Below are 24451 nucleotides of genomic sequence, written 5' to 3' on the forward strand. Positions count from 1 at the left end.
TATTATTCACCAAACATTATGAATTTTATTGCTTTTCCCATTCATGAAGCCTAAGGCTTTGGAACTAAGATACTGAGTCAAGCTCCATCTAGTGAGATCTTTGTTGAGATGTGAGGGAAGCATTTGTTAAAGTACTGCTCCAACCACAAGGCTTTTGTTTWCTACTTTTATTTTCTGTTTAGAATCCAAAGTATTATAAGTGAGAAGGAAAAGCACCAAACTGCTCCACATGAGTACCTGAGCCAAGACTAACAGCAAATGTTCATCACAACATTCATCAGCAACTCTGCACAACAGTACAGGTGACACAACACTCCACAGAGCAGGACAGGTAAGTGGCACTTTTTGTGAATTACAACCATTTTTACCAATGCAAGCACGTTGGGATACCATACAAAAATATACAGAAGTGTTTATTTAGCAGAGATATGCTATACAATGTACTCTATGTCATGCACTCTTAGATTTAAAATTAAAAAAAAAAAGACAAAAAAACCTGAAGTACACATTGCAGACAGGGAAACCACCAAACAAAATATGAACATCCCAGAGTAGGTCCCAATCAAGTTGCTTTCAACTACAACAAAAAAGTAGCAGTATCTAAATGCACAGTTTTTTTAAGACTAAGAGATTACATCTTTCAGCAATTTCAACATTATCTGAAAATATCTCTTATCCAAGGTTTTCTCAGCATCTCACAAGACAAGGACTTTGCCAAAGTTTATGATACATGGCATGATCTGTAAGAACTTAGTTATAAACATTTTAATAAGCACAATAATTTGCTACAGCATTATTCACACATTGATAGATAAGACCCTGTCAACATCTCTAAAAACCTGTAAATATTAACAGTTAGTTCCATGTACAATATTAGATTTGTGATGGCTACATAAGAACTGAAAACAAAAGAAGTGCTAAAAACATGTAACGCAGATTGATTGAAAAGCAATAGATTTTTCCAAAAACTACATATGTTTTCTTCAAACTTTTAAGTCGTTTTACCACCAACCAACCAATCCTTGCTTCCCCTCTAATCACCCAAACCAGGTATTTTGGCCAACATTATTCTGTCTTTGTACTTGGAAAAACAATTAAAAGGTAAGTGGTGAATCAACTTACACAGTTTTTCTCGAGTTATCATCTTAAAGAAAGGAGTGAAAGGTAGTTCTACCTTCTCAATGGTTTCAATACTGSAGTATTCCAGTGGCTAGAAAATCACCAGTGGCTGGATAGCTGAAACATCATCACAAAATAAAAAGTTTGGAATGAGTTTTAAAAGTCCTAAGCCAGCCCACCGAAGGAAGGAGCAGGGAAGACACAAAAATTGCACATTCTGTGTTGTGCCACAGCATCAGCAGCGTTGTGGCACCCAGACTCAAGTCAGTGCTCAATAAAAGGAAGTTAACAACTTTGCTCTGTATTGCTTCAAACCAGTGCTGTGACCAGCTGTCATGCAATCATTTTGTGTGCATGTTCTAAATACCCACAGTACAACAATAAGCTCTGAGATKGSATCACTTGTCAAGATTCTGGGCTAYRTGGTACTAATATGGGAGGGTGGGGAAGCCAAAATTTGTGGGGGCTTGTTCAAACACACAAAGATAGATACAAATAGGGAAAGCCAGCGGTGGCTTTTCCTAAGCTCTTTGTATTAAAAAAAAAATATAAATAAGAAATCCTTCTACTATATTAAAACAAGATTTTAAGATTTTAAGTATTTCCAGTTTTCTTTAATGAATTAGGAAGAACAATGTATGAATTCCCTCCCTCCCCCAAAAGGGAATTTACATGTGCATTTTCAGGGATATAAGAATATATGRAGATTTTTCCTAAAAAGTGAAATTTAGTATTCAGAGTTTCTGGAGCCTTAACACAAACAATCAACCCCACTCCTGCCTAGCTTTCTTCTCACACTGGCAAAGATTTTGGTATTCAATGGCTTAAATACAATATTTTGCTTAAACTATACTTAAGAGTTGGGGTTTTTTTGAGGACTAAAGAGCAAAATGATTAAAAATCATTTRACACACAGACTTCAAAGTTGAGACAGATATCTGCAACTAGTTTTCCTTCCTTATTTTTCTTTTGGTCACATCAGAAAGGTTTGAAAACTTCAGGTCAGCTAAAGCTTTCTGACTTTGGTTGGTGTGATTCCAAACAGAAAATACAGTGTACTTGCCATGAATCTCCATTTCTCWAAGTGTAACATAGGGTCAAAATAATTTTTTTAAATCCTTCCCCCAAATCAAGTTTCAGTATGATCCACACAAATATTTTTGGTCAACTTCAAAAATCAAATATAAGGCTATAAATATAAGGAAGTCCACAGGCTACAGTTAGAGTGTATTCATTTACTGGTTTAAGGCACAGTATTTTTTTTTTCTCTAGACTAGAAAGCTACAAGTTTAAAGTCACAGTGAGGAATTTCACACTTCAGTTTTGGTCTGGCACTCTAATTCTATGTGTCCTGTCTACCACCTGTAGACTTCTATAAAGTACTCCAGTTTTCAGGAGCTGCAGTCTCAAATCCTGTTTTCAAACTCCAAGTGAAGTAGGTGGAAAATACTGAAGCCTGAATTGATCCCAAAATAGTGCACTTAGACTTCTGTAAAACTAAACATCAACACACTTGCACATTTGATACTTAAAGAGATATACCCTGAAATTATTTAAATTGGAGGAGGAAAATAGTCTTGGCTGGTATTTCAAAAAMCAGGCAACACTTCAGTAAAACAAGTCTAAATGATGCAGCTGCTGAACTTCCTCAGCAGCTCAGCCATGGTGCCCACTGTTCTGGGAACATTCTGCTTGGCACTGCAGGGCAAGGACACTGCAAACCAAAGCTAATTGCATGTGGCAGGAGGACCTGGAATGATGTGCCACAAAAAACAAACACTACAATGTTAACCACTCCTGGTTTYCAGAGACACAAACTCAGTTCTGATACCACAATTCCTACAGAACCTAGAGCACAACMTGCCAACAACTGTAGAGAGGCCATGCTTCCAAGGCTTGTTTATGACAACGTGAGTAGCAAAATCTGTCTACATTTAAGAATGCAAAAAGAAACCTTAAATCTTAAGCAAAATCAGTCAAAACATCATAGCTCAGGSTTTTATCCTACAATGCAATCGGCACATATTTGAGGCAGTTATATGCTTAGACACCTGAAAAATTGAGGGCTGGGCAGATTTGCTTAAGAGATATGGATTTTTCTCTTTAAATGCTTAAAATTCATTTTTAAAAGCAGTAGTATCTATTAATAAGACAAAATGTATACTTTTTACCTATGTTTGAGGATAGATGAGCTGATTAAAAGCTTTGAATTCTTCCATCAATAAGTACATCAGAAAGTAAAAGGTTTTCAAATTTGTTAAGACTTTATGGATTCTAATATTCTAGCTTAAAGCTCTGGCTCTAAAAAAAAGGGTAGAAATTGTACTTTAAAATAAAAAAATCATTAGTTTCGAATTGTCCTTCATTGTCACACATTTCCTAGAGGCTATAAAAAACAGCAGCATGTAGCTTTGGTGACAAAAGCATGTCTCCCCTATAGGAACAGTGATGAAAATTCTGTATTTTACAGTACAGTGCTAAACGTTTACAAAAGCTAGACTGATTATCTCCCAGAAAAAAAAAGATGCAAGAAGTCAAAGCTGTAAATTGAGAAACATCCATCATTAAAAGGAAAATAAAGATTAAAAATTTAGTCTGTTTTAGAACTAATGATTTTCTAGTAGCTTAGTGAATTAGAACAGCAGCACAATTCTGTACAGACTCTATAACCACTTCCAAAAACACTTTCATAGCTCAGAGTACTAAAGGTCACTAMATGGCTGGTTTTATCTCAGTATTAATATGACAAAAGTCTAAACASACTCGACCCTGTATTGAAATAAACTTGATTCAAATCAAAGCTTCTCAGATGTTTACATTTATTCTCAGGCACATTATGGACTTTATTCTATGCTGTCAAAGCTCAGAAGCAGATGTATCAGATTTTAGAAAAAGGTTAAGTGAGGGGTTCATCACTTGTTATTGGCAAACACATGGAAAATGAGATATATCAAACACTGACATATGCAATGCTTTTGGGGTAAAGTGTCAATACATTTTATTTTATTAATCACTGCCTTTAAAGTTAGCCCAATTAGGTTATAGATGAAAAATTCACTTAGAATACCAGCAGTCTGTATGCCTTCTACAATGTATTACTACTGCACTGTTTAGGGTTTTATGATTATTCATCTATTTGTTTTAAAATGTAGCAAATTAATATTAATGAATGAATTGCTACATGAATTACCTCACTCAAAACCAAAATCAGGACAGATTTTCAAATGTTAGAAATAATATTAATTCCACTTACTGACTGCAAGATTCTTGGAAATAAAACATACTAATAAAACTCCCACCAAAACCCCCAAAAAAACAATCCTCTTTCAATAGGATGCTGAAATGTGACCCACTGCAACCAACTTTTAAATCAAAACAAAAAAAAAAAAAGATCACTTTTGGACAACATTAATTCACTCAGTTCCAAGGTACACTTGGTAATTCCAGTGAAGAGGTGAGTTTTTCCTTATCAGACACACAGAGACTTTTTATGAACTGTTACCTAGAGGCACAGGTACAGTGTGATGCAGTATGATGAGACTGTGAGGAACACATGTTTGATGGCATCAACCAGAAAAGAYTATACACTTCAAGAGAAACATCAGGGTATGAAGGAATCAATAAAAGCTTCTCATTAGATCTTTCCTTGCCAAAGAAAGATTCTGCTGTACCAAAAGTTAGTGGMACTTGGTATTTTAAATTCTCACCCTGTTTTCTCATTCTATGTCTGATAGCATATTAAAAAATATTATATTAGATCCACATAAATAGTTCTTATTTTGAATGCAGCCTGAAGTCAAAACTGTACRATTTGTGCCTTGATCTCCTCCCACAGTCTAGATAATCTAAAATTTGAAGAATAAACTGGAATTTTACTTTAAGGTAATAAGAGATATTACAATGTATTTGCCAAAWGCAATGCAGCCCACTCACAATAAAKGATATTTCARTAATATTTACATCTYYTTATATATGCAATTAGAAGTATATATATTGGCTTGTTCTATGTTTCTGCTGAAATTATGATTGTGAGGAGTGGCAGAACTACAGATTCAGCTAACATAAGCTTCTTGTCCAAAAGTAACAGCAATCATTGTATTTTACCTGAAAAATAATTTCAGACTGTTATAAAATCTAGTCCTTTTCAGAATGGCAAGTAGGATAATTGATTCTCTCTTAGAATGGAATGAAATCCAAGACTTCTAATCCTATTACCATCCATTGATTATATGGCAATTCTAATTGGGATTAGACTCCTAATCTGCCAAACAGTTCAAGCTGTCCAATCCACAATCACTGCACAATCCAGATGCACATTGCTRACAACAGTTTAAATCTATCAAATGGCACACAATGCATTTAAATTTAAAACAGGAGTAAGATTTTCCCTCCTTTCCCCAGTAAAKGTAAACCATCTCTGGGAAAAGGGAGGGTTGAGGGAGATGCAAAAAACCCTTGTCATCAGTGATCAGACTCAGGATTGTATCTCTTCCTACTTCCAGCCTGAAAATCAGGCAGGAATATGTACAAGATTCTGGAACTCATTTTATGAAGAACGTTAACAACTATCAACCAAATTCCAGCTTAAAAAAAATCATTAAATGAAAAAAACAAATTCTGTTATCCTGTGCTGCTGTAATTCAGCAGGTTTCACTTTATGGCATATTTTGAAAGCTATCAAAGCTATTACATACAAAGCCCATTTTCTTTCCTTATTCTGATTATAATTTTCCACCAACAGTTACAACAAATGGGTTCATGCATAAAGAGCCTGTTAAGATGGCAAACAAAATCATAAGTATAATAGAGTAATAAGCCAAAAGGACCATGAAGGTCAAGGAAAATTATCTTCGGTAGATATCAGACCCTGCACACTTATTTTCCTTAGAGATCAGACCCTGCACATTTCACAGCCCTAATGCAGTTCTCCCACCATCATTCATTCACAGCCGTTTGCAAGGACAACAACTCTATTTTCTATGTCTGAACAGCAATTTTTAGTTAAACCAGCTGGTRGATTTAGCTACAATTATATTCAGTCACACAAATTATCTTATATACATATACTGTAGCATACATCTGATTAGAAAATATCACAATACAATGTATTCAAATAACTTTTCTGATTTACAAACACTACATATAATCTAACCTTTTTTTAAGGTTAAGACTAGAATACCAGCACATAGATTACTGATAACATTGACAGTGGTTTGGCTAACTACAATACCCTTACTCAGTTACAGCAGTTTTAATGATTTACTAATAACTTGAACTGCTGACTTGGATATAAGCACACAAAACACACGTGACTTTCTTCACGTTTGTCCTTCATTTTGGAAAGTCACTCTGTGAATTGAGTCTTTCCAGCCAGCTCAAAGGAATTGACCCTAACAACACGTTAGAATTAACTGAGGCACTTTAGGCAAGATTATTAAGATACGATGAAATTAATGGGTCAGGCTGGCTGTACTACTRTACCAAGAATATACTTGATTGACTGTGAGCAGCAGATTTCCTCTTGGTATTATTMTAAGATAATTGAGCTGGTCTAGTATTTCCATATGAAGGTTACAGGTATCTCAGACACAGCAGAGACAGCTAATACAGAAGCAAGTAGTAGGCTCATCTCTCACAGAATCAACACATCATTGAAACCTAAGGACTGCTAAAATTCTTTTTGTTGGCAAAATGCATGCCCAGGGGACTGAATTCCTTACACATAGCTATTTTAGGGTTTATTATAAATGGCAGTCACTGTAGCATCTAGGCACTAAGATAACAGTTTATACAGAGCTAATAATTATGGTCAGTATTTCCCACTATTACTGAGTTTGCCTATATGCAGAAGTTAGCGCTGTATGGCAGGACAGAAGTTTGCAGGGTTGTAAATATTCCATATTCATTTTATGTATTGGCTTTTATCAGGAGATGGTTGATTCTCTGTTAAGAGTAGGAGAAAAGCTTGCCTTGTCYACTTAGCAACTGTGCAGTACAGCAACTGCACTGTTAACTCACACCATAGCCCAGCGTTTGCTAGCTTCTACATATGGACAAAGTCCAAGGATTAATTTCAAAATTCCAGAGAAAACTGACAATGTTTTAAAACAACATTACAGCAAATTGTCTATGAATCTGCTGGTATTCTTCCTGAATAGAAAGCTACATAGAATACTGTTGTTTTCTCACTCTCACAAAAAGTAAAATGTGTAAGACTTGCAATAATCTCACAAATGTTCAACTCACACTGATTGAACAAATGATTTGATAGAAATAACAGTTCTATATAAGCAGTACATTCTAGTTTGTCTAGACACAAATGTGGCAGCTTTCAAATGTAACATAAAATAATTAAAAGTATACTTGGCTGTGTGGTTTTTGTGATAGTCACAGTGTGCTTGAAATGTATTGAGTTTTAACCAGCATACTTTAGACCTGCAAGAGATGCAAGTTCAGAACACAGACACTGCATGGCACAGTGAGTAAAAAAGGTCTGTTTTAACAAAGCAGTATAGTGAAATACCAAAGTGTCTACAAGGCAGAGTATTGAGATGTTGCACTGATATGGGTTATGTGCTTATACACAGTTAAATTACTCCATTTCCAGAGACATGAAATAAACACCAGGAATTTTCCTAAGCAACATGAATAAAACCATGAATTTTTCATATAATATTCACAGTTCTGTCCTCTTTCCCACATAATGTAAACTACTGATCATATTAATTCAGGCATTTCTGTGTTGCAATTTTTCCCATCTCCAGTGTTAAGTTTCTAGGGTGCATTGTCCTATATATGTCCAATAGAGAATGAACATTAAACAATACAGCACAGCACATGTAGAAGAAGAGAAAAGGTTACAAAGTGTGGGACTCTGTATAAATGCATTCGTCCAAAGGCCAGCATTGCAACAGACAAAGGGAGTGGAACTTTGGCTGCAATCTTCAAGAGTTTACTGTAGGAATACAAAGAAAAAATTTACCATTTTGTAGCCATACATGCAGAAAGTATGCAAATACCATATTTCACTTTCCTTTGCAAAATAATTTATATTTCAAGACCTGGAATTTTTTTTTAACTTGAATAACTGTGTCTAATGGCGAATAACAATTGATGCACAAGCAGTAGAAATTACWCAAAAAGGGTAATAAAATTTCATTAGAAACATTCTTATATTAGTTTAGATATTTTTTCACTATAACAAAGGAAGATTTAATGGTTTAGATCACTTGAGATAACAGGTACTGGTCACGAGGATATTTGTTATTATTCATTGTCATTCATGAGGCATTCACTAATTTCCTATCTCASCAAGAAATACTCTGTCAGCAAAATCAAGCTCAGGACTTGTTAATCCAGTAGAGAACATATTGTATTTCTACTCCCACAAGGGGAGCTACAAGAACATAACTAAAATGCTTTAGAATTCACTTTTCCTTGTAACTTTCTGACAATAATTGCTGAATGTATTTGGATTGTGTGACATTTGAAATGATTCAATTAATTGTGAGTTAAAAAGTCACAGTTAAAGAAGTCATTATGCAACAACTACTTAGACAGCACCTGCTTCATTTATTTCCATGTGGCAAATACAGGGGATTTTCTCCACTTAGCTGAACTAGAGATAATTTACTCACATTTTACCTCATCTTTTACAGTTAACCATAGGAGTTCATGCATCTCCACATAGGCTGAACAATTGCAGGTCTGTACAGCATAAATTTTTACCACACAAATGGAAAGTCACAAAGAAGCATGAAAACAAAACTAGAGATTAGGCTACAGTACCTTGATTTCACTTCAGAAGTGCTTGAATTCATTAGAATTTCTAAAATGCATATGAGGATAATAGCTGTGGATCTACATGGATCAGGATCAAGTCTAACATTGTACCTGCAAAGAAATGGTTAAAAAAGCACGTCACTTCTAAACTAGGCTGCCAAATAATATTCATGTGCTGATGACAAYAAATATACATGAAATCTATATGGCATCACAGCCTGCTTTAAATCCTTTCTGAAACATTACTTTCTTCAACATATCACTGATTCACTCAACACCTACTTARCATCATAACACAAAGCAGTTTACATTGAAAAAACAGTAATAATTAACAGAAGTCTTTTAAATTGTAAGGTAACAAATGATGCAAAGAATCAAACATTTACAATTTTTATTACCTTCGAAGGTCCCTATAGCTTTCTTCCTCCTTAGTGACAATTTAGGAATTTACCTGAGATTTTTTAACCAATAAATTAAAGATGGCAAGTTGAGCAGCACAATCCACGTGAATAAATTGAGGATTGTAATGTGCATCTTAAGACTGTTAACAGCTTCAGCAATTGTTGCACTGTTGGAAGGAGCCTGTGTTGCATCTGAAACGCTGTCCATTGGACTCTGGGCTTTGACTGTGTGTGTACTGGAGTTCTGTGAAGTTTCTTTTGAGTGGCCTGAATCCTGAAAATGAAAGACAGAAGTCACAAAAACATGCATAGGCTTCTAAGAATCCATGCTGAGAAAAGAGRAGGGAAAAAATATCCTAACAGTATCACACTTGCTGTGATTTAGGAAGAAAAATTGCCATTTATGCCTCAAAAAGCCATCAAAAGTGAAGTTCAGTAGTTCAATTCTAAAGTATCTAAATTTAACCAGAAATTTCTCATACACTAATAGTTTATAKGTCTATGGAGAAATGAATGGGGAGTGCAGATGCCCTGACTCCAATGAAATGAAAAGAAATGGAGTTATGGAAAGGGGAAGAACAAAATAAAAGGAGTAATAAAGCATGGGGGTGGGTGAAAAATCACAGATGATCATTCACAGAAAAGATATAGGAGGTAAGGCAACTGAGAGTAAAATATTACCTATAGAAATAAATAGCAAAGATAAATGGAGGAGTTGGGAGATACTGACTTCCAATAACAGGAAAAAAAAAGTCCAAAAGAAAATATACAGAGTTGAAAGCAGAGCATTTTAAACTAAACACACAAAAATCCCACTCAAACAAACCCAAAGAAAATGTTCAACAACTTTTTTCTGTCAGACTCCTTTGTTCTCTGTGCAAAAAAAACAGGTAGTTCTTATATGTTTTTATTCACACCTGCTTACATCTTTGATCCTATGCCTTAAAGTAACCCGGAAAATAAAGGTCACACTGGATGAAACCCAATGTTTCTTCACTGTGTTTTAAACAGCTCTCTATTTACTGTAGTCTCAGTCCATAGTCATCTAATGCATCCTGTTTTTCACCTCTGACCTAAAAACCTCCTAAACTCCACACACTGCCTCTCTGGAAAAAAAAAAAAAAATGAACCTGTGGTATAGATTATTACCTAGAAACTTTTTGGTTTAGATAAACCTTGCATAATAAAACACCAGAATTTAGACAAAACCCTGTTGTTCTGTGTGCAGAAACAGAGTTGTCTTCTTAAATAACAAGTTCACATTGCAGCAACTTCAAACAGCAAATGGAACAGTCGTGTGTGATGGATCAGGCTGCTCATGGCCTGGCTGCTCTTTTTCCTCACACATGCAGCAAGTGAACTACAGCTATCCAGTCACTGCAGCACAGCCTAATACTAACATGGCATAAGTTTGCCAAACTCTTTTTGGACACAGTTAGGAACAGAAGTAGGAAACAGACTTACCCTGTTGCATGTGTTTTGCTCTGCTCTTATGGCCACGTGCAGTTTTATAACCTGTAAGACAAACAGTTGCTTATTTGGKAAAGTTTCTTCATGCAAAAGCTGTAGTGTAGGAAAAGAAATTGAGGACTCGTTATTTTTCCTTCTTGTTTTATAGCTAGGTGATTCTAGGGCCACAATGGAGCTGTAATTYTCCCCAGGAGCCAAGTACAGCAGCTGATTTACCAGCCATAACCATGGGGTGAATCAGGAGTTAGACACTGATGTAAGGAAGAAGCTGAATGGCAGGCACTAAATGTGGACCTTTGCTGCACTACCCAAAGGGTCAGATTGGACAAACAAAAAGACTATCCTAATTTTTCAACATATCCACCCTCCTTCCTCTTATTCCATAAAGATTCCTGAGAAATCTTTAAAACATACAGTATTCTACAGCAAGTTTCAAGTCCTCTCTTCGCTAATGATTCTCTTCAAAAGGAGTTATTAGGCTTTGTTTTTAATATTGCCTAGCTGTAAGTTAAAAATTTAAATTATCTGCATAGTTGTAGTAGGTATATAAGACCACACACTTCTTTGGAAGAAGCATTAACAAAAGAAGAAGAAAAATTSTAAAWWTTTTTCTTATTATGACACTGATAAMKTAATAKAATACCTATTTCAAGTATGAGAATAACAACATTTCTTTTATGTATGAAAAATGGTAATTTAGATTTTTGCTTTTAATCTGGCGTTAATTCAAAGTGCCGAAAATTTTCAATCCAGTTACAAATACAGAATGTTTAGCCTTTCAGTACCTTGAACAAGTATTGGAGATAAATAATGAGTACAGCAAATGCACCACAAGTGGTCCAGCTAACCAAAGTAAGAGATACCATCCCACAGACTCTTCTGAGTGTAATCAATTTATCTTTTTGAAGTAGAGTAGGTCTAAAAAAAAAAAAAAACAAAAATCCTATTATACATCTTCCCAGACAACAATTTCTGCTTGCTTTCAAACCCAGATGTCTAAAATCATGAACAAATTCAATCTGCCCAGAACTCAATCTTGCCCAAGCACTCACACAGAAGCAAACAAACAAAAMATAGTCAGGGTCAAAGTCATTTAGAAGAGCATAATTATGTAGCATCACATTGTTTTACCTCATCAGAGTTAACCACAATGAAGAGAAGAGTCTCAGAGATGTAGAGAAAAATACTTCACTCCAGTARGCAATGCCTGTCCCAAAAAGAAATAGAATCAGGGACACAAGGGGGAACCATGCATCCTGACTACTCAGTACAGCAGCATCCACCTCTGGTAGTGACAGTGATTCCCACATCTCTCTAAACCAGTTAAACCTGCCAAAAACATGAAAGCAGTATTATTTATCACTTCCAATTGCTCTTACAGTTAGATATCTATCAACTATTCCCTCTATTACAGTTTTTCAAGCAAAATAACAGTCAGGTGTTCACAGTGACTACAGATCAAATAATATTCCTCCCCAGCAACAGTTTTATGGACACTTCTGTTTTGGAAACTGCTTTAAATAAACAAATGATGCAAACTCACCCCTGCAGAAACACAASAATGCTTATTAGAGGCTCTACTTTGTAGGGCTTTGCTGTCCTAACTAGTTCAAGGGAGAAGTCTGAACACTGGCCTAGAATCGAGAACAGAGAGCATCCGTAGTTACTGTCATGTCATGAACTTTAACAAAGACAATCCACAACAAAAAATAAATYCAGACAATGATAAATTYAYTTGAAATTATAAATKTCWGACAATSATAAATTTATCTTGAAARCAAGATAGCCACATCTTGTAACAGYACTTCACCACCAAGGCCCKTCTCTACTGRGTCACTCATATTAGGKAGTATRTCACAARAGCTTCTAGAGACATTGTGAAGTTTGTTACAAGCACCACYTGAATTTTAATAAAAATACATTTTGTCTGAAGACATGGCTCAAAGATATTATGCAAATCTCATCTTTGTGCAAGAAATAGTGTTTTCTGCACATTGACAATGTATTTTAAACTTTTATATGTATTTTTAAGTAGACTTGCATTAGTTCTGAACTACTGTACAACACCAATATTTCACACAGAAGGGACTGATATTTAAAATAATAAGGAAATATTTTGCTACAACACAGCCTAGGAGAGCTACTAGCCAAGAAAAATCTCAACCGAAGCACATAGATCCAAGTATTTCCATAAGCTGAATGATAATTTGTTTAAAAAATTCACATCTAGCTAMTCTTTAATCAGTAAATTGAGTAACTAATTTCTCTAAAAACACTTGTGACAGAGGAAAAACAATCTTTAGAAAGCTACCTGTTGATCTCAATGTGTGCAATTGTCCTCCGTAAGTAAGAAGAATRTTAGAAACAATATAGACAGGAAAAGCGCCAGCATGAAACCTTATTACCTGAAAGACAATRTAAGGATAAGTTTTCATTTATATCTATAAAAACACATACACAATACTATCATGAAGTCAGAATGATAATTGGATTAGAAAATCTTTCTTAAAAGATCCATTTTCTCATTTTGATAMCTAAGTATTTGATAACCTCCAACATCAATTAATGCTATAGACAGAAAATACTAAAATCTCTCATAAACAGCTAATGAAATAAGTTTGGGTAAATGATCAAATTAGAAACAAATGGGTTTTTTTTCCAGTCAAGACAAGTATAAAATAAATCACATTTCAGTAAAATAAATTTAAAACAATTAAAGGCTACTTTCCAAGCAAAATCTGCACATAACTATATATGCTTTTAGGCAAAGACTTTTTGAAGCAATTATATGCATGTATTAATTAGCTTCCCCTCTCCCAAGTCATRATTAATATACCAATAGCCCACACATTCTCATAAAATAACAACAAAATGAAAAAACTTTGCTCTACTTGAATGCATACATTCAAGTAGAGAATCTCGTCAGTAATATTCCAGCACTACAGTTAGGTGCCTGCAAATTACCTTTTAGATCCAGAGAACTGCAGATGGCCAATCTATTTTTATTGATCTCCATGTCAAAATGTATTCTTCATTGATAACCAAAGTAGATTTGTTGAGAAGGAGCATATGGACCTCCTTTGACTATTTTCCCCCAACTTAATTGATGCCAAATGTGTTTTAAAGTTTTAACACTACTGACTCATCAGGCAAGAAAGTTAAAGTGACCTACACTGTCATCCCTTTACAGATATTGAGCTCACCACCAAGTCACATGCTCCACATTTACAGCAGCTCTTTAGAGCTAGAGAGCTTTTCGATTCCTCTAAGAACCAGGACATTTATCYGGGCAGGATGCCTTGCCAAGGGACAAGGTTGCAAAATGATCACTGAATAGTGCTTCTCTTGGCATCAAGAACGAATCTGAAGTGCCACAGTAAGGAAGGGAGGAAGTAAAAATTTCTATAGATTCTACTGACATTAAAAAAAACAATTTATAATTAGGTTTTCTTACTTGCCCAAGAACCTGTAGAAGTGATGTCTTCAGGATAACCTTGAAAAAAAATGTATGTTGTTTTATACAATGGTAAGCATCAGTACAAAATACTTTAATTTTTAAGAAGCAAACRTAAGTATTATAATACAGAAATCCCACAACTTAAGCATATAACACCTTATTACTGACATTTTAAAAGCAAATGTTTTTAAGTTTTAGAGAGCCCAACTTCCAATACTAACCCAGCTGTTGCAAAATACTTGTAATACACACTACATTTCAAAAAGGCCAAACAGACCACATTTAGATCTGCTTGGTATTTATTYAGATTAATTAGCTATTATTTAAAGGATTGAATTATGCAAAGATTATACAGCAATGCAAACTAGCTATGAAATAAATCTGTATTACTCACTTCATACTGACAGTCTGGGGAAGAGTAGATGTTTAGCTCTGGAAGGCTGCTGTCATTGTGAGGCTGAGCAATGTGCAGTTTGGCAGAAATCTCAGTAAGAGATGGAACCCTGAAACAGCAACTTACATGATCATTGTAGTCCTTAAAATCAAGAAGAAAAACCAAACATGCCTTAGTCTTCAACAAGTRCACACAAAGCAGATCTAGCAGACCAAGTGTCACCACGAGCTGTGAGGGAAATGGTGTAAAGAGCTACATAACATCCTCARTTCCCTCTCCTCCACACTATCATGGGACACAGCACTAATGAAAGCAAGTTCAGTGAACACACTGCCTCACAGAGCAGGCAAATACCCTGAGTGCCAAGAATGGATGGGCAGATTCTCAAGAATACAATTCAGTTTCCTGCAAGTACTATGCTGCTGGAAAACACAGGGGGTTGGAAACTGTGAGGTATCCTTAATACTTCAAAAACAAACTAGAAATACAGTTTTCCAACCATCTAAAATAGYCAACAGTCAGGTTGTTTAACTTCATGTATTTCAAGCTGTAGAGTTTGATTTTGTCAGGATTATGCTGCTGAAGTGAACATAGGCTGCTGTGKGAGCCAAACCCTGGCTTCCAGGAAGAAGCCAGCATCCAGAGCAGCCATTGTTCTTCACTCATGAGGGGGCAATGATTGTCCTGAGAATTTCAGACTAGCACATCTGACTTCTTTTTTGAGAATATTAGTGACAACCATTAACATTAATTAGTAGGTATTCTTATTCTAAGGAAAATCAAAACAACTTTGTCAACAAGGACAGGAAGGTAAATGAGGAAAAGATGCAAAAGCCAAGCATGTAAGACTGGGGAAACTGTCTCACATCAGAAATATTACCACAACAAGATGCATATATTGTTATAAAAACATATCAAGAAGTTATTAATTGTTCAAGTCCTTACTTTGCTACAATTATTGAGTCTTCRTGTGACCAGGGGATATGGAGTCTATAAACACTAGGTTTTCTTTCTGAAATGGAACAGCATTAAAAACTATAAATATAATTAAGAACAAAATGTGCCAACTGGGTCTAAAAACTACAGAGCCAGTAAAACAAAGGGGGCACACACTACACAGAATCATTGGGCTTGCAGTCACATTGCAGAGCAAATCGCAGCAGTTAGCAGTAAACAAAAATAATACTTTTTAACTCAGGCAGGTTAAAAACAGGACAAGACAGTGAGACATCAGTGTTTAAAGGAAGAACAGTTATGAGGAAAGGTCTGCTTTTGAATATGAAACTCAAACCTAATSTAATAAAATTCATCACTTTCTTTTTTTTTGAGAAAGTCTTTTAGCAACCCATCCTATTAAAGCTTATGCAGCTCAACATTCAAATTTTAGTCCCGTTATCAGCAAATAAAAATCCTAGCCAAATGTGCTTTTCTTGAGAAACACTTTCAACATAAGGCAGAATTCKGATGGAAGTTCAACTTCCCTTTGCTGGGAWGYAAGAAAAACAAACAATAGAGRAYTAATTCCTYATTTATGTTCASCTATCCTTAAAGTGGGAAGTRAGAGATATTAGCAGACACATTTGAACAGATTACAATAGTGTTCCCTAAATTCCATTACATAAGAGTACTTTTTTTTTTCTACAAACTTTCAAGAATTTGCTTTATAAATTTGTACTTTAGAAGACTTCTATTTACCTTTGAGTGACTGGCAGTGGCTCTCTATATAAATTTTGAAAGCTTGATATATCTAGAACACAAAAAATAGAAGTCACTCATGTTTTTCCGAACAGTGGTTACATTACCTTAAAAAATTAAGTAGCATTCTTACTTGGTTGAAGTGCTGGAGCTGTACATTGTAAAGTAATCCAGTTGAATTTAACAKAATTTTGCTTGAAGAAAGCCCTGTAAAGGATGTAACATTTTTACTTAYTAGATAAAATTATCTGAGAACTCACCACATTTTAGGATTTTTTTTTCCAGGAGAATTACATAGTTTTGTATCTATTAATCTAAACCCCCACCTTTCTTATTTCTTTGTTACTAACRAAAGTAGTGTCAGCTTTAGTGAAAAACAACCCTGAAAGTCCTTMWGACCTRACATTTTTTAGGCAAATTTATTATMCARAGGATAGTCATAYTAGTTTTCCATTTTTTTCCAAAAGCAATATGCTATACTTACCAAATGAAAAAAGATGTGTTACAGGRAGCTGTACTGTTCTGGAATCCTCTTTGAAGAACTCACAGCCCAAAGTATACTGCAATTCARGATATTAAAAACAGATCTAAACCAAGCACAAGACTACAAAGCTTTTGTACTTGCCAAATTACATTTCCCAAATGATGTCGCCTCTATCTTTCTTATTCTGAATGTTGTGCATTACTAATTTCTCTGCAAGATGCCTCTGTCACAACTACCTGAAGATACACTCAGAGAAGAACATTACATTCACTTGTGCTGTGAATAATTTCTTGGATCATGGATTATTATACCCCAGACTCAGAGACTGTATTTGTATCACAGAAGGCAATGTCAGATCTGATTAGACTGGAAATTCCAGCTCAGTATTCTGCCATTTCCAGGACTAACTGGAAACGCCTGCCAGACCCAGCTGGGTAATAATGCTAAGTCTGCAAATGTTTCTCCTCCTGAGAGCCCTTGATGCAAAGAAATCCAACTCATTTGTGAGATCCAGAACTATTAAACTGCACAACTCAGTCTGCTACACCATTTGAGATGTAAGAGCTTGCAGAGGTATCTGACCTATGCTCCCCAGAGTCCAGATGTGGTGCCTTCTTTGCTAACCTGGGCTGGAGGAATCACTGCTCAAAGGTATAAACATTCAGGAACACAGAGCATTAAGAAAAACAAGGAAGACTACAATTAGAATCTTCAACAAGAATTCCAAGAACTGACTTGAAACTATTGCTTTGTACATCTTCCAAGTGCTAGTCATTCCTTGTGCTTAGTATTTTGTCAAAGTGTTTCTGAGCTTACAGAAGATAAAAAAAGCTACCTTCAAACCACATTACAGTGTGGGTCTATGGTTTCTCTAAGTAACTTAGCACATATTTAATATACTTCCTTCTYCTGCTGTCATAGCACCTGAAAGTTATGCATACACTAAGCAAGCAATTACTCCATGTCATATTTTTTTACCTTATTGCCAGCTGCAGGTGGTACCTGAATGACAATGTGGGACAAAGAAGGATAGTCCTGAAGTTTCAGCATTACAACCTTAAAAACGAAAGGAAGAAAGAAAAAGAAAGAAAGAAAAGCCATTACTGAACATATCCCTTAGCTTGCTCCTTGCCAGTTCCCAGTTGTCTGCCTCTTGCACCCTCTTCCTCTGGAATACAACTGCATGTCCCAATGGTCTAAACAGAACAGCTCCTTCCCCCATGACTTGCAACTATCCCCTGAAGCACCTCTCCCTCCACAAGGCATGCTCACCTTGGTGGTTGGAAGTAACTCAGCTCTCCAGGATAGATCAGCAGCTTCCAGGCTGTAAAAATTCATGTACAATAAAGGATGAGCATYATGCAGGTACAGCATTATGGCAATGGATTAATATACCAGCTTCTCTCTCTCTCTGGATTAACATTTTAAATTGAGAAGAAATTTGGTGTACTGCTAACATAGTAATTTATCCAACTATAGTAATTTCAGATAGTGCAAGTTTTGTTTTTTGTGCAAAACCAAGCCAAGCAAAGCTCCAAAATTTGTTATGCACAAAACATAGAGCACTTATTGGCTAGGCAACTTCTGACACAMAATGAAAACTCTTCATGAGCTAAAACAGCACTGGCATTGAATTATCATGCAGTTTTATTAGTATCTTTTAAACATCAAAAGCATATTTTTTCCTATGGAAATACCTAAAATATACTACATAAATAAAAAATTTTGTTAGCTGTTAAAGAGTTTGCAGTGGTTCTAAAATGGTGCGTACTTACATTGAGTTAAGACACTGAACAGCAGCACATCCATTCAGTCACTTAAAGTTTTGATTTTTTKGACTACCAGAATACTGCTGTTTGGCTAAATAGTGCTCATGACCTCAGGACACAGTCCACAACAAACCCACTACTATTAGATGAGGTTTAAGCAGCAGTCCTGAACTAGGCTAACCTGCACTTGATGCTGATCAAAGGTTATACAAGGAATAACAGCCAACTTCTTGGATCAGGAAGAAGTCTGGAGGCAAGACTGCCTGTACACCAGAGTGATCCCAGAATAGATAAATACTATGCTAGATCAATTTTGCCTGGGAGCTTTCCTTAATTTGAAGGGTTGATTGAATTTGYTTTGAGTTTATTTTACAAATGTAAKCTAAGACAGTGTTTGAAATCCATTTTGTAATGACTGTCATAACAAATAATCACTAAACCACCCACACTTCTAAATATTTTTCATATGACAGTAGCAATTTTGAAATAAAAAAGAGAGGCTTTAATCCACTCGTTTTAAGGTTGTGAGTGACATTTGATGTCTTTAGTCATAGGATTCTAAAGAAAYAGAATCAGAGTGGTTTGGGTTGAAAAGACCATTAAAAAGCATCTCATTTCAACAGCCCTACCAAGGGCAGGGACACCCTCTATTAGCCCAGGTTACTCAGAACCCCATTCAACCTGACCTTGAACATCTCCAGGGGTGGGCCATCCACAGCCTCTCTGGGTGACCTGTACCAGTGCTTCACCATCCTCACAGTGAACAATTTCTTTCTAATATCGAATCCAAACCTGCCCTGTCAGTTTAAAGCCATCACCCCTTGTCCTGTCACCACATGCACTCGTGAAATATCCCTCTCCAGCTCTTTTGTAGGCATGGCACTCCTCACTGAACTCCAGTGGGACACAGAGCTGTTGATCCCAACTCTTTGGGTGACCATCCAACCTGCCACCAGTGCCACCCAAGTGTTGCAACCCACCCTGTTCAGGAATCAAGCATGGCGTGTCCACAAGGGAGCAACAGAAGCTCTTCATAGCTCTCACTGCTAGGAAGGTCAAAAATACAGCTCAATAAAGAAAAAATATCAGCTATTTTAAGAAAAGCCCTTCTTTCCTGTTTTCCTGGTTATAATTCATGAAAGCATGAATTATTTACAATAAAAATTTTACTTCCTAATCCCTTCCTACCGAGGATAATTGATTTGCTTTAAATTCAAACACAGTCTCACAAAACCCATTTGAATAAAGAAYAGGAACTGTTTATACTGACCACATCGATGAATTAGAGTCCATGCAGCCATAAATCCAGCTACTCGTGTCCTGTAAAGTCARTATCATAAAATAGTATATTACCTGTGTGTAATTTTATTTATAAATATGTTTAAATACTAATTCTTTACTCCAAACAATGCAAGAGTTAAAAGTGAAGATAAGTAAAAGACTGATATCATAATCTTACAATTACAATTGCAAGGATGGAAAGGTGAAGCATTAGAGTGAATGGTGGGCATTTCTAGGAACCATTTTAAGAAATTTTAATTTGCCACCCTTTCCAGTTATGAATAAATATATGGTTAAGCAAACAAGCTTTCATAATTTCTCTTGAAAAAATATTTATCTTATATATCACGTTAAATCTCTTCTAACTAACAGAAACGTCTCAAGGTACTCTTTCAAGTACTTGAAGAATATTTTAGATATTTAATGTTTTACTGCTCCATTCCTTGAGAATTTAAATGTTCTGAAGTGCTAGCACCATGATCCAACTCTCAGATACTGTTTTGTACCTCCCTCCTCCTCTCAAGCTGTATTAGGCCTGACAGGGCAGGTACAGATACTATAACAAAGGGGAAAACTGTCCAGTCAAAGCACAGCCAAGATCACAACATACATATAAACACAGAAGATGCCACTGAGAAGGACAATTCGAAATGCACCAAGCATAGACAACTGTTTTTCACAAAGGTAGTATGAAAGCCATCTTTGGCAAGGGAAGGAGTGGGAACAGGGACAGGCAGGATGGAACAGGAAAGCATCTCAATTTTCTTGCCRCTAATGTAAAAAACATGATTCTGAAAATCATATTTATCCATCTTCAGTTTGCCAAGAGATTAAATTCATTCTCATATAAACAACTGAAAAAAAAAATTGGCTGAATGTGTCTTGAGCTAAAAATACAAGAAATGCACATTATGGTGTCTCCTTTCAATAGAAGACAACTGAGATGGTGCTGTTTCCTCAACTTCACGTCAAGTTTTCCATCCACTTTCCCTGCTTAGTAAAGATCTGCATAGCCTTTCAGGCTACTTAAATTTTATTATGGGAAAGCAAACCTATAAACTACTTTCCCAAATTAGAAGTATGACAGAAACATAGCAGCACTAAAAACAACTTCTTCTTTCAAAACCATCAAGACAGAACTGCACCAAATTGAAGGACAAAGTAATGCACAGGTAAGAGTCAAAAAGGAAACATTTGAGGTTCAGGTGGCATTGAAAATCAAGTGTGACATGCTAAAACAGGTAGTACATCAGACATGCATTAGGCTGTGATTGTAAATGGATGGCAGCAATTTTAACAGTTGTTCATTAACTGTCTTAAAACTGCAGCAAATGGAAATTAAAAAAACACATCTTGATAAACAAATTCCAGACATTAAAGAAGTATTTTCTCACCAACATACTATTTTCACAGTAAACATGACTGTATGATTTTCTGTGGCTTGCAAGAGGAAACGTGAAATATTTTCCATCAGAATCCTTAAAAAAAAAAAGAAAAAAAAAGCTCATCAGTAAAACAAAATCCACAAATTCCCTGCCAAAAACGTAATCCTAACAAAAATAAAAACACAAACGTAAAAACACAATGAGGGGGGAAAATTACTTACATTGTAAACTGAGTAAGTCCATTTTGAGGCTTTGACTGTAATCCACATGAAAGMTCCTAAAAATAAATACATTTATATGCCACACTGCAGGAACTATTATCCTTCTATTCAACATTTTATATTTTACTTAGCACCAAGGTCTCATCTCCTTTCTATAAATKGATTTAAACTTTATGTGCTTTAATCAACACTGAGGATTGCTACTGCTTAAAATTACAYGCAACAGTTATCATCATTTACACAGAAACAATAAAGCACTAGGATACTGTTACTAAATACTAATGGCAAAATAAATACCCCATGGGTCTTGAAACAAAAATCTTGAGGCAACAAAACAAATAAACCAAATTATACTGAAGTAATTACAGGGTGGCTGATTAATGATGAGGCAGCACTAAAAACAGCCCCAATCTTTGTTCCTGTCAGCCTTTTAAGAAAGCTAATATAGAAACTTGTGCAGGTGCATGTCAGCAATGAAATGAATAACATGCACAAGAAAACAGAAGCAGTTTAAAGATATGGCTGGGGAAAAAGAGTAATACAATAACAAAGAGATCAGAGTACAAACAATGCCAATTGTCACACAAGGAGGTTGTTTCTTTCTTCCATGGAACAAGAGTAATAAGTTCATCACAGAAATTCAGCTAAGTGTCAAGAGGTTGCCACAAATAAGATAAAAATATGAACTCCAATTTACACAARTTCTTCTTTATTGCTAAAAACTGACCCAAAAAAGGCAACCCCCTCCCCAAAATATCTGGTTCACAACGTCTCTGGGCACCTGTTCCAGTGTTTGACCACCTTCCTGGTGAAATACTTTTTCCTAACACCTAATTTAAATGTCTTTTGTTACAACAGAATTTCTACTGCCAATTGTGCTATCACCATGAATCTCAGAAAATTCTCACTTCATCTTCTCTCTAATCTTTCATTAGGTAGTTGAAGACAGCAACATGATTCCCCTCAGCATCTATTTAGGGTGAAAATCCTCAGTGCACTCAGCCTCTTTACCCCATTTCCTATACCCCAGGAACTGACCATTTTGATGCTCTTTTGCTCTATACTAATTTCAGGAGATGCCACGCTTTCTTGCAAGAGGATGCTCACAACTGGACACCAAAGTACAAGCTTCATTAGTACTTCTGCAATGTCTTACATTGAGAAAATTCCTGAAATAAAATGGTTTTCATAAAATTGTTCAGCCCACTTCAGCAAAATTAGGAATAAAGCTGGGCCCTCCAAAAGTCATGTTTAGTTCCCAAAACTCTATGCAATCAAAATCTCTCACTTTTAACTCTGCATCCTTAGGAAGGAACTTTACAAGGTTCATTTTACCCTGCTATGTCATGGGAAAAAGAAGTGCTTGATGAAACAGATCTGAATATACAAGATTTCCATGAGTAGCACAAAACTCAATGGGCAGCACCTAGCCTATCCCTCTTGCAACCACTGTAGATTAAACTGCACTTTTGACATCCAGCTATTCCCAGTTTATGTGAATGTTTAGGTCTATAACCTGAATATTGTTTCAGTTTGTCTGAAGGAGGACAAAGTGTATTCCATAACTTTGTTAGTGAGAAGATTAACCATTAACAAAGGGGTATCACTGAATCCTATTCAAAAGAAAACTGCTACACACCTGCGAGTTCTGTAAAAGCTTCAGGATTTTCCTCAAACATCTTTGCAGGGTGTCTCACAAAATGGTGATTCAGCACAGACATTCTCTTCTTTGGATCCTCAGTTATCTAAAACAAGCACATTTTTACCAGTGTGTGTGATTTAAAGTCATCACATGATCACAGCTAGCAATACAGTATTGTGGGTGCAAATCAGGAGAGATTGTTAGAAGTCATTGTGCCCTTTCTRCACTACATTCAATACTCTGAACAGAGAAAAGTGCCATCAATAGTCAATCACTGCAATACAGAAGGTCTACACTTGCAGGAGTTTTACATTTTCACCTGCTCYTAACACAAGGAAATCCTTCCATTAAACTTTCTTTACAGACACACACGCATTCTTCCAGAAATTACACAGGCCARAGCTTAGAAAAACTCTTTTAGGTTTATTAATCCAAGTTCACATATTCAGCTTGCTAAATCTCTGATTATTTCAAGCATCCAAATAGCTRTATAGCTACCCTGGAATACACTTTTGTTTGGGGTTTGTTTGATCAGTTTGGTTTTGGTTTTTSCAAATAAACCTTCCAGGACTAATTTTTGCTTTTTCCACTTTTCAAAAGTGTAGCCATTACAACTGATTCCTGAAAAGTTTAACCCTYCAGCATATTCAGTAAACTACAGAATAGCTGTACCCCTCTTTTTGTCTCTCTAAATYACACYTAAGTATGAATGTGTCATGGTTTRGAATGCTGGCCAAAAGCCAGSCACCCACAACACCTGCTCACTCGCTCTCCCCCACCACCACTGGGCAGAGAAGAGCAAGGAAAAAAAATTAACAAAAGGGTTTATGAGTTGAGATAAGGAACAGGGAGGAAACACTTAAGTGGAGCTTGTTTTGTCCGTCAAGTCATGAAGTGAATTTATTACTAACAAAGTCAGAGGAGGAGAATGAGAAGTAAAATACAATCCTCAAAGACACCGATCTTCTCCCCACTCCCTCCCCTCTTCCCACTGACAGTACAAAGCGGTGGGGGGTGAACAGGGTGTGGGGTTGGTCAGTTCAGGGTTGGTCAGTTCAGGGTGTGAGGTTGGTCAGATCGGGGTGTGGGATTGGACAGCCTGCTCCACCATGGTCACCATGGGCTGCAGGGGACAGCCTGCTCCACCATGGTCACCATGGGCTGCAGGGGACAGCCTGCTCCACCATGGTCACCATGGTCACCTGCAGGGGACAGCCTGCTCCACCATGGTCACCTGCAGGGGACAGCCTGCTCCACCATGGTCACCATGGGCTGCAGGGAACAGCCTGCTCCACCATGGTCACCATGGGCTGCAGGGGACAGCCTGCTCCACCATGGTCACTATAGACTG

At 36.2% G+C, this 24451-nt stretch overlaps 1 protein-coding gene across 1 annotated transcript in view; it reads right to left on the minus strand.

The window, feature by feature from the left end:
• Positions 1–5086: 5086 nt before the first annotated feature.
• The window catches only part of PGAP1 (post-GPI attachment to proteins inositol deacylase 1), a 31654-nt gene continuing 12289 nt past the window's right edge, over positions 5087–24451 (minus strand). Inside the window, exons 8-27 of the mRNA XM_057378004.1 lie at positions 23098–23203; positions 21459–21514; positions 21247–21330; positions 19842–19891; positions 18075–18126; positions 17781–17858; positions 16803–16878; positions 16452–16525; positions 16319–16370; positions 15569–15635; positions 14624–14732; positions 14227–14265; positions 13084–13177; positions 12316–12406; positions 11904–12101; positions 11558–11690; positions 10767–10817; positions 9353–9576; positions 8908–9012; positions 5087–8074 (exon numbers count right to left, since the gene is read on the minus strand). Coding sequence (XP_057233987.1) covers positions 7936–8074; positions 8908–9012; positions 9353–9576; positions 10767–10817; positions 11558–11690; positions 11904–12101; positions 12316–12406; positions 13084–13177; positions 14227–14265; positions 14624–14732; positions 15569–15635; positions 16319–16370; positions 16452–16525; positions 16803–16878; positions 17781–17858; positions 18075–18126; positions 19842–19891; positions 21247–21330; positions 21459–21514; positions 23098–23203 — 1878 coding nt within the window. The 3' untranslated portion in view covers positions 5087–7935. The remainder of the gene's footprint in view (positions 8075–8907; positions 9013–9352; positions 9577–10766; positions 10818–11557; positions 11691–11903; positions 12102–12315; positions 12407–13083; positions 13178–14226; positions 14266–14623; positions 14733–15568; positions 15636–16318; positions 16371–16451; positions 16526–16802; positions 16879–17780; positions 17859–18074; positions 18127–19841; positions 19892–21246; positions 21331–21458; positions 21515–23097; positions 23204–24451) is intronic.

The sequence above is a fragment of the Malurus melanocephalus genome, unplaced genomic scaffold (assembly GCF_030028575.1).
Source record: "Malurus melanocephalus ecotype Western Australia unplaced genomic scaffold, MMel_1.1 scaffold_339, whole genome shotgun sequence".
NCBI classification, from domain to species: Eukaryota; Metazoa; Chordata; class Aves; order Passeriformes; family Maluridae; genus Malurus; species Malurus melanocephalus.